The sequence below is a fragment of the Merops nubicus genome, unplaced genomic scaffold, assembly GCF_000691845.1.
Source record: "Merops nubicus isolate BGI_N331 unplaced genomic scaffold, ASM69184v1 scaffold9868, whole genome shotgun sequence".
NCBI classification, from domain to species: Eukaryota; Metazoa; Chordata; class Aves; order Coraciiformes; family Meropidae; genus Merops; species Merops nubicus.
Window position 1 is genome coordinate 472 of NW_008627820.1, and position 11107 is coordinate 11578.

At 38.5% G+C, this 11107-nt stretch overlaps 1 protein-coding gene across 1 annotated transcript; it reads left to right on the plus strand.

Annotated features, from left to right (window-relative positions):
• Positions 1-440: 440 nt before the first annotated feature.
• Positions 441-9774, plus strand: RFC3 (replication factor C (activator 1) 3, 38kDa; the record flags this gene model as incomplete). The annotated part of the gene is made up of 8 exons (XM_008946468.1): positions 441-578; positions 1713-1780; positions 4476-4573; positions 6000-6181; positions 6397-6533; positions 6663-6761; positions 7684-7753; positions 9409-9774. Coding segments are annotated over 8 exons (984 nt in total), but the record flags the coding sequence as incomplete, so codon positions are not given.
• Positions 9775-11107: the final 1333 nt, after the last annotated feature.

An 11107-nucleotide genomic window follows, 5' to 3' on the forward strand; every position in this document is an offset into this window, starting at 1 on the left:
GCATATATATGTAGTTATATGTATCATATATCTGCTTTAAACTTTCTTATAATCCTTTTTACTGTCTGCTTATTGCATCTGGCACTCTAGAAACCCTGGAAAGCATGTAAATGCTAGGGTTTTTTTTTTGTTGGTTTTTTTTTTTTTTTTTTTTTTTGTCTTATTTTGGGTTTGTTCTGTTTGTGAGTTAGTTTTGTTTTTTATCTTTTTTGAGGGGTGAGGTGTTTGGATTTAAATGAGTTACATATGATCTTCAGAAAAATAATGTTCTGTAGGAAATATTGCTGCAGGAAAGGAATTCAGCAGTTTTAATTTTAGGTACTATGCTGTGACTGAACTGGAAAAGTAATTTTGTGTAAACTTGGGTGAGACTGGAAAGATGAACAGTCTTTTGTAAAGAAGGGTAATGCAGCCAACTAATGTTGTCACTTTGTGTTCAGGTTCAGTGTGGTGACTTCCCTCATCTGTTGGTGTATGGACCATCAGGAGCTGGAAAAAAGACAAGAATAATGTGTTTGTTAAGGGAGTTGTATGGTGCAGGAGTGGAGAAGCTGAGGATTGAGCATCAGAGTATAACGGTAAAACAATAAATCTCCCACCTACTACCAAGTAATGTGAATATTTATATACTGATGTCTTTCTATTATGAGGCCTTTATGTTTATTTAAGCTTTAAAAATGGTTTGTTTTTTTTTTTACTCTCAGTATCGTCAAGCTCTTTTATGTAATTAAACAGGCTAGTTTGACTACAGGGACTACTGCTTTTGCCAGATGTTATTGTTTTTTAGGTCTTCATTGGTGGGAGGGTGTGGGGTTTTTTTCATTGTTTTCTGTAGCTGGTTGTTTGGTTTTGTGGTCTGTTAGGGTTTTTTGTTTACAAGTCAGTTTGGATAGCAGCATGTGGTTGTGATAGAGTAGATCTCAGTTGGATGTATAAAATTTCATTTATCTGTAAAAATAACCCTTATTTGAAGGTTATTTTCTTTTTGCATATATGCAAGTTTTAGCTTGTTTTCTCATTCTCATAGTGACAATTTCAGCATTGGCAAATAACCCAAAATACTATCTGTCTTGTCTTAGGCATGTAATTGTTTAGTATTAAAAGGTTATACTAGCCATTCAATATCCTTGTTATGGGTTAACCAGCAAGGAGTTATCAAGTTTTATTGATAACTGGGTTATTTACTGTTTACTTTTTAATTCTCAGGAGTGGAATGAATATAATATTTGGACTGATTGGTGAAAATGTAGGATATATTTTAACTGTTCCAACTCAAATTCATTGATGTAAATACCAGTGTTTTCTTTAAACAAAGCACAGACTTGAAATCCTGTGTCAAGAGAAGTAAACAGCCTCTTCAGGCTTGTCCAGACATTTTCCATCCATAACTCATCTGGAGGGAGAAACTATTGCTTACCTTGAACAGCTGATTCCAATAATAAGATTTCTTTTTTACCAAACTCAGTAACTGGAGCAGAGAGTGATATGTACTATGTGTTTCTATAATAATCTTTACTGCTATTTTCCAGGCTGGGTGTCAGTATTGTTCCTTTGGAGGTGGGATTGGAGGATAGGAGATGTGTAGCAGTTCTTTGATCTCTGAGACTTTTGGTGTGCCTGTGGCCTAGCCAGTAGTGACCTGGAGAATAAATTTTCACATCAGATTTTTAGAACACCCTTTCTGAAATTTAATATGCTTGCTTTCTACACAGGCACCTTCTAAAAAGAAAATTGAGATTAGCACCATTGCAAGTAATTATCACCTTGAAGTTAACCCAAGGTAAGTGTACAGTAAAAATGTTCCACTTCAAATATGAGCCACTGGTCATACTGTAAGTGGTTTCAGCCTGGATATATAAGGGCCTGATTGCCCAGTTTGTTGCCTGAGAAAATTAGATAATGGTTTATGGGCTTGAACTACAAATGGGAGCAGGGAGAGGATTTTTAATTGAAGAGTTCTAAATGGATGAAAATTTCAGTTGCTGTATGCTAAAGACAGTAATGGTCTGCTTAACTGGACACATGAGTGTGCTGATGTTGAGGAGTGGGTAGCAAGCAATTCTGGATTTGTAGATTTAACCATTTAAGTTGAAGTGGAGAGCTTTTATTGGAACCAACACTCCCATATTGTTAGCTGTCTCACAAGTACAAAAATAAAGTGATTTGAAAGTGGGGTCTACCCAGTAACTCTTCCAGTAAGGAGTTTGGAGCACAGGAAAGAACATCACCACAAAACAGTGGTAATCCTGTCATGAGTCAGGTCAGATGTTGATTTCAATGACAGGAGCTGTAGTGGTTTACTGTGTGTCTTCTCTGGCAGCTGTGAAATTGCCAGTGATAGTTCACTTTACCAAAGTAAATACTTGTGTGTACCTGAAACCCTTTAATGTTGCTTCAAATCATGAGTGTAAATGTCACTGTGCACTGGGGGGCTCTGGTTAGGTTAGCTTTGTTGTCTGGATTGCAATTGCAAGGCAAAGTGTATCCTGAAGTAACTTGGAGCTTTGTGCTTATTGCTGAACCTTTTTTCATCTTCCTCTGAGTTTTAGAAGCTCTTCTCATGTACAATGTCTCCTTCAAAAGCTCATTCTGCAGCTAATGGCTGTGTATTGATCAGTGAATATCTATTGGCATTCTATTACAGACCCAAATAATTAAAGTTGAAACTTTTATTTGTAATTAACTGTTGGGGTATGTCGTTTTGGTGATATAAATGTGTGACCATTCAATCCTCTGCTCTGATAACCTAATAACACTAACACTTCTATTACTCTCCATAGAGCACTTTTAGTTTGAAACATGTAAAATAAGTGTATTTTACTTTAAATCTATATTGATTCATAAGCTGTAAGTGGTCAAGCAACTGTCATGTTGGTGTCTGACCAGGCAGGGAACCTGTGTGTGCTGTGCTATAGTCTGTGAAGCTTGCTTGAATTGTAATACTGTGAAATCACATTGTGCATCTTGAGTAACTTGGGACATGATAAATGGCTAACAGGGAAAGGAAATGAACTTCTAAGGAGGACTCTGCAGACAATGAACATATTGTGGAACTTTATTAGATAGAACTGTTCTTTTTCCTCCAAAACGAGGATATTATCTGAATTCCAAAGTGTTGTCCGTTGGTCCCTTGACTAGCTTGGGTAGATGCTTTAAAATGGGTTCTGTGGAAGTGGGCAGTGAAGAACGAGGAACAATGCAAATGAAATGTCTGTGTGGTAACTGATTTTCTTCATTGTTTTCTTGGAATGTTTGGTGTGGTCACATAATATCAAGGGATGATTTTTCACCAGGAACTTTTAGAACTCTGGGTTATCTGTTACTGCAGAGAATAATTTATCTTTAAATGTTAGGAAACTATTTTAATGAGTTTCTGCTTCCAAAAAACTGTCCTATCTTGTAAGTAGAACTGGCTTGTTTCATGTTGCTTGTTGTTTTTTTTGTGCTGTAACTAAAGCTCTGCTCCCTTGCTGAAGGACAGATCTCTGCAGTCAAAGCCAGCGCAGCCTATTCAGCAGATTGTGAACTGTTGAGTTTGTATGCTTCTGTATTTCTGCTGCATTCTCCTTGGCAAGAGTAGGGAGGGTCTGCTTGAATGGTGACTAGAACAGGACAGGCAAATGCTTTTTCTTTTGCTTGCCAGTGAAATATTGCAGAGCTACCTCTGCTTCTGCCAAGGCAACAGTCTGGGGATGCTAAAGAGTGTGAGGTTTTTTCCTCTCTTTTTCTTTGCTTTTTCAGTAGTCTAGGTTGCAAGTCAGTCCCCAGTGGTTGTCAAATCTGAGTCAGAGTAGCTGAGCTCCTAAGGTGGGGACTGAGAAGGCTGCACAGTGCTGCTGTAGTGGACAGTGAGAAGAGGCAGGAGGGGAGCTGGGATTTCCTGGTGTTTTCCTGCCTTCCAAGAGGAGAAAAGTCAACCACCTGAGCTGTGATGGTATCACAGTATCACTCTTCCACTAGCAGCTCTTTGTAACTTCAGTGCATCTGCTGCTCAAGTACATTAAGACTGTAGGTTGTTCACAGAATGACATCTACTTTGCATAGGGAAAGAGCTACACATTTACTGCAGTGCTTTGAGTCATTAATCTTATTATGTGTTTGTACTTCATTTTTCTTCTGATAATGGGTAAAAATGTTCACATTGTTTGTCTTTGCCCAAATTGTAGGGAACAAAAGTTTATATTTGTCATATCAGAAAAATAAGTTCTGCTTTAATAAGTTAATGAAGCATTTGACACTGGCTTCACCATTTCACAATACAGTGCTACTAATCCAGCTGTGCCTGCGTAAGCTTTGTGTTGTTTTTGTTATTGGGAAGGTAACTTTCAACAAAGTGTGTGTGTTGAGTGCAGTGCTAACCTCAACAGCTTCTGAATCCTTTTGGCATTCTCGTTCAGTCACTTGGCCAAGAGGATGTATTTTATATGCAATTTAAAGTTGTTTTAAACCAAGTTTTATTCAAACTCTTGGTACAGTGATGCAGGAAACAGTGACCGTGTAGTAATTCAGGAACTCTTGAAGACAGTAGCACAATCCCAACAACTTGAGACAAGTACTCAACGAGATTTTAAAGGTGAGTAAAAGCAGTTAAAACCAGTCAAAGTTATTTGTAAACTTGTTTTTCAGAGATTTTAGCTGACTGTTTTGTTTGTACCTGTATATTGCATGAGGGCATGTGAACCTTTCCCAGATTAAACAGATTCCCATTTTAATTCCTCTGTGGAAGTATCTTGAGTGCTTAAACGCTCCGTTGTCTCTTGTGTTGTTTCTTAGGAGGACAGGGTGTGGCTGAATGACTGTGGCTGGGCAGAGGGAGCTCAGATTCCTGCTTTTTCACATGGCTGTCATTGAAATGCACTGTAACTGAGTTTAATGATCTACAGTAGCATTTGAGTTGAGAGCCACTGAGGCTTAATATTGAGCTGAGGGGCAGGATAACCTTATGGCAAACAGTGCTGTGTCAGGAGTTAGCTGATTATTTGTAGTGTTTTGGAGGAGGAGATATCTGTATAACCAACTGTATAACAAGAGATTACAGGAGAGAGGAAGTAATGACAGACAGAGCAGAGTTTAGTTGAAAATGGTCATGGATTTAGTACTTTCTCATTTCCCTCACTGTTCACCCAAAACACTATTTCACCTAAGCTGGTAGGCACTGATTTGCTCTACTAGTTGTTGTTGTGTTTATCCTTACAGCTGCAGTCATACCTTGAACCTCAGAGTACCTGGTAAGCTGGCTGGTCTCCTCAGGCCACGTGCATCACCAGAAGGGAGGTGGGAGAAGAGTAATGGGCTGACTTGTTTCTCCAGGCTGTTCTCACCCAACCATTCAGAGCACTGACATGAGCCATCTGTTAGTTGCCTATGCAGGAACCTGCACAGAGTAGCTGCTTGGGTTAGCTGCTTCATATTAGGTGACTCCTGATTGTTCTGAAGCATTTTTGAAATAAGTTTTTATTTTTTTCTTTAAAATACCATGGAAAAGCACTGCAGCTACAATAACAAGGCAGCTCCTTTAAGCTAAGACACTGGGTTTAAATATATAAAAGTATGGAACGGAGTCTTCAAGAAATTTTTGCTTTTTGATGTGCCCTTATGCCATAAAGTCTTAAAAAGTTTCTGTATTAATTATCAAACTGAAAGCTTCTACACCTGCCTGGATTATTTTTTTGGCACTGAAGTGTTGCAGGCCCTGCTCTCAAGAAATTGACCTTCCAGGGCATAAATATAGGGTATGAAGGAGCAGAAGATCATACAGTCAAAAGGGCATGCAGGTTGTTTTAAACCTTATTTTCCTGTCTGTGGAACCATGTTGCCTTTTTCTGCTTGAATCATGTGTTTTGGTATTCTTGCTTATATGTGAAAGTACTAATTTTTTTTAGAAAGATTTGATACTAATAAAAAAAAAAATTAAAATAAATTAAAAAAAAAAAACAACAACCAAAACAACCAAAAAAACCCCAACCAAATAAACCCCAGCATTTTTAATCCTTTTTCAGTGGTGCTGTTAACAGAGGTGGACAAACTCACTAAAGATGCTCAGCACGCTTTGCGAAGGACCATGGAGAAGTACATGGCGACCTGCAGGCTGATCCTGTGCTGCAACTCCATGTCCAAAATTATAGGACCTATTCAAAGCAGATGCCTGGCTGTACGAGTGCCTGCTCCCAGCATTGAAGATGTATGTTGGAAGAAAATCAAAACTAAGTTATTAAAAACTTGTTACTAGATAAGTTCTTCCTGTGGGCTTGTTTTTCTGTGTGGTGGGTGACATGTCAAGCATGTCTTCTGAAAGACTGGCCCATCTCTGGTCTGGAGGTGTTTCAGAGGGGAGGGTCTGTGGGTGCTGAACTGCTTGCTGAGGGTTGCACTCCCTGTGATCTGTTTTCCATCCAGATCTGCCATGTCTTGTCCAGCGTGTGTAAGAAGGAAGGCCTGACTCTTCCTCAGGAGCTGGCTCAAAGGATTGCAGAGAAATCTGGCAGGAACCTTCGGAAGGCACTGCTGATGTGTGAGTCCTGCAGAGTACAACAGTAAGTCACTGCTAAAAATGAATGTAAATTATACTCTTGGACACAAAAATTAACTTACTTCTGAGGCCATGTTAAAATAGGTGACAGCCTGCTTTGATTTTAATTTTTTTTTTAAAAACTATTATATAGGTATCCTTTTACTGCTGATCAAGACATTCCTGAGATGGACTGGGAAGTTTATTTGAGAGAAACTGCAAATGCTATTGTCGGTCAACAGACTCCACAAAGGTAGGTGAATACAACTGCTGAAAAAAATGTTATATTTAAAAATGTGTTGTCTTCAGTTATATGTAATTTTCTGGCATTTTTGCTGGAGCTGATACTTTGCAGTCAGAGGAAGTGAGCTTAAAATTACCAGGGGAGGCTGAATGAGCTTCAGGAACTGAAAAAAATTGTTTTCTCTGCTGTAGTAATCAAAAGTGAGCATAAGCTTATTTGTTGCATGTTGTGCTGTCTTTCTGCTTTGGGGGGGAAGGAGTGTTGTTTAGGTGGGGTGTTTTTATGTTAAAGCTTCTATTTCTCCATCTTCAGCATAACACACCTTTGTGAAAGAACTGCAAATGAGAAATCATTGCTTTTTTTAAAGCAGGTTAGGAGATCCTTCCTTTATCCATCTCTGTGTCATATACACAGCCTGATCTTTTTAGTCTGTTCCATATATTACATGAGATGTCACTTACTCTTGTATTTCATTTAAATACTTGTAGCCTCTGACCTGATACCAAAAGTTGAGATTTGAGAACTCTCACTTTCTCCCACCTAATCACCTTACCCTCTCTCGTAAACAGTGAAGGCAGAATAACAGTTTGACTCTTGTGGCTCTAATCAATTTTATGGTGTCTTCTGAATAATCTTAAGCACGAATAATAATTTAGATATGAAGAGGAATTAAAGGGAGACAAGCCTGAGGCAAATTCTAATTGCCCTGTAGCTTCTAGGTGACCGAGACCATTGTAGCTAGAGTACGTGTAACTTACTGCTTTGAATAAAAGGTGGTATGGGCATTTGAATTGAAACTAACTGACTTGTGCAATGCTTTGGAGTGAGGTCAAAATAACACACAAAATAAGAAACAGAAAAAAATGTGGTGGAAACACATTAGCATGCTTTGGAGACATACTCCTGATATTTTGTGGTGTCTTTCCAACAGGCTTTTAGAGGTCCGTGGACGGCTTTATGAGCTCCTGACACACTGCATTCCACCTGAGATTATAATGAAGGTAATTTAACTATCAAGCTCTTAATGTGTTATAAATATTAATGCTATGGCAGTCTCAATTTAAGATTAAAGAAAATGCAACACACCAAAACATCACAGATTATTCAAATGTTGATGAAAAGCTGTGTCCTTTACAAATGAACACGACTGACCAAAAGATACTTCTTTCTTGTGTTTCTTTCCACTGGAGTCACCAAAATAATCCAGCTAATTGCTATGAAGCATTAATTAAAGAGTTTGTTCTTCAAACTCTGATGCATAGCATTCACTTGTCATGGTCCTCTGTTGACATACTAGACCATTTGGTTAGGTTTGTGCCTAAATATATTTACTCATGACGGTTTTGAGTTTTGTAGATTTTTGGGGGCAGGAAGATTCTGTTGTCTAATTCAGCAAACATAAATGTGTAGTTTACTTTTGTTGCAGGCTTCCTTGTTCACATCTCTGTGGAATAGTTTACTAAAAGTTGTTCTGTGACCACAGAACAGCAGCATCATAGCTGAGTTAGAACAAAGGAGGACCTGCTTTGTTCCTCTGAAGACTTCTCAAGCCAGCTTCTGTATTGAAGCATAGGCATATTTTATGGGCTACTTTTCATATGGTTTGTTTTCTTCTGTAAAAGTTTTGTTTTTATAAGCTCAGTACTTGCTGTGTCCTATTGGAGAAGTCTGCAGAAGGATGTTGGACCATCAGGCCTCTGCAAAGATAAAGTCCTCTTGGGAGGGGTAGTAACAAGCAAATGAGATGTGCATGTTTTTATTTTAGACAGGATGAAAGGATGCTGAAGACAACTTGAGCAGAACAAAGATTAAAGCTAATGTTTGCAACTTACTCTAGGTGGACTTTGACATAGGACATAATTACAAGATATTGTTTCTTTTCACAATAATTGATTTCTGCTTTCTGACAGTTTTGGTTGTTAGACCAAAAGTCCAGTTAGTTTAATCCTCCTGTCTTATGGTAGGTTATTAGATCCTGCCCTGCCCTGCTTGAGGACTGTTGTGGTCAAGACAGAGATGGATTCTCTACCCAATCCCTCTCCATAAACTTGAAACGGTCTAGAAATGCTTCTTACTTAATCTTGACTGTTTCAATGGAGGTGGATTTCAGTGAGTTTTTTGCTGTCTCAGGTCTAAAATAATGCATTTTTGATTTTGATGTGACTGAAGTATTGTTGTAAAGTATCATGTGTCTGCACATGGATATACATGAATTTTAAATAATAATAAATAACAAGGAGAGGTCTTGTTTCTCTTTGTCCTTGATGCTGTCAAGATAAGAAGTAAGTGATTTTAATAAACTTACTATCTTGGTAAAGATTCTCCCCAGGGCCATGTACCTGTATGCAGTAGTTGTTACAGTATTTGGAGATGAGGTTCATTTATTTTCTTTATTAAGGCATAAGTAGTTCCAGTATATGATTTTTCCCATCTAAGAACATAATAAGTAACATCTATTATGACATGAGGAATTTATCTTGAAAGAAAGTTCTAAAGAAATATGGTTCCATGAATCTAGTTCTGTCAAATAAGTGGTATAATGATTCTTGAATATCTTTTCTGTTGAATTCATGGTCATAACTTGGCAATTTTCAGAGAAATGAGGTTATTGGCATGTATAATTTTTCAAGTACTGTGTTGTTTTTTCCCCTTTTAGGGCCTCCTGACAGAACTTCTAAATAACTGTGATGGACAGTTGAAAGGAGAAGTTGCACAGATGGCAGCCTTCTATGAACACCGCTTGCAACTGGGCAGCAAAGCCATTTATCATCTGGAAGCATTTGTTGCAAAGTTTATGGCAATTTACAAGAAGTTTATGGAGGATGGGCTAGATGACATGATGTTGTAACTGATGGCTGAAGTTGTACACAGAATGTTGTGCCACGATGCCAGCAGTGTTGCAGATGTTGTCTGTGTTATTGCCTATGGGTCTAGTTCAAAGTCAAATACAATGTTTTGCTATTAATATGAACCACAGTGAACAAGTTTTATTCAGTTTTAGAAACCAGATGGGTTGTTTGACACCCACAAATCCATCTTTAGATCTGTACAAAATACATTAGCCTTTCACAACAGCAAGTTGCCTTGGAAGTCTTGCTTGGAAGTCTTTTTTTTAGTCTTGGAAGAATAAAAATTCATAGTTGCTTTGCAGTATTTATAAGCTGACATGAAGAAGAGAGAACGTGGTTGCTGCATGCTTGCTTTTTGGTTGTTTGTGGGCAGCAGGGCTGTAAGCAGAAGATGGTTTTTCCACGTTGTGGTGAGTTCCAGTCAGAGCAAGTATGTTCTGCCCCTGGTTTATATATCCTGCTGTTTGGCTGGCTGCTTTTGTTTTAGCCACACTGCCTTCTGTGGTGTGCTGACACAGAACGTTTCCTGGCTCGTTTGTAAGCAGTTGTGTTGAAATTGTGGGTGAGCAGTAGTTTTGTGTGGCTTGTAAATCAGTTTGAGAACATGGAACATCTTGTTTAGAGGGAATATACCTATATAAAGCAAGGCCACTTGCTGTCTGATACTTTTGGGTTCACCTCAATGTACATAGTATCATTCAGGTAAAGATTATTCCTTTGCCTGTGGTTTAACCCAGTGTAAGATTTCCACTTTTAACAAACATTCTGTCACCTCTTTGATTGATATGTGAAAATTTTTTAAAATGGCAAAATAAATGGTAAAAATATGACCAACACATGAAACTCTGAATTAGTTTTATACCGTGCATTCATTTGCTTTGACTGTCTTTCAGAAAGGTGGGACTTACCCCCACCACTGTAAGACTGAAGGGAGCCACTGAAGTTTAAAAAAAACCAAAAACATATGGCCTCAAATAACAACAACAACAACAACAACAAAGTAATCAAACCAATCCCCACAAATAACAAAAAATTCAGCCACCACCACCTATGCCACTTCATGCTGCACGTCCTTCTTGTGTGATGTCTGTATACTATGGTACCCTAAAAATGACTGAATTAATGCCCTTTGTTACTTTACACTGACACTATTACTAGGTATTATTTACAGAATAAGTGAATTAAATACTGTTTCCTCTTCCCCCCCCCTTTTTATCAGAAAGGGTTTAGTAGTGGGAGATTTTTGTGTCAGTTATGCATAACGGCAGGGTTTTGGAGCTAGGGCCCTCCCTCCAGTAACTGATAAATAATCTCACTAGTTCTTACTACCTCTGTCCTCCCCTTTAAAATGTACCCAGGGCAGCATTAATCCCTAATGAGGAAGTGTCACTGTCATTCTCAGGAGCTTGGCTGTCCCATGTGTGCTGTGAATGCACAGCTTGCTGTCAGGCTCATTCCCAGCGAGGCACTGCTGGCCTGCTCCCTGCCGGACTGGGCTCCTTTAAA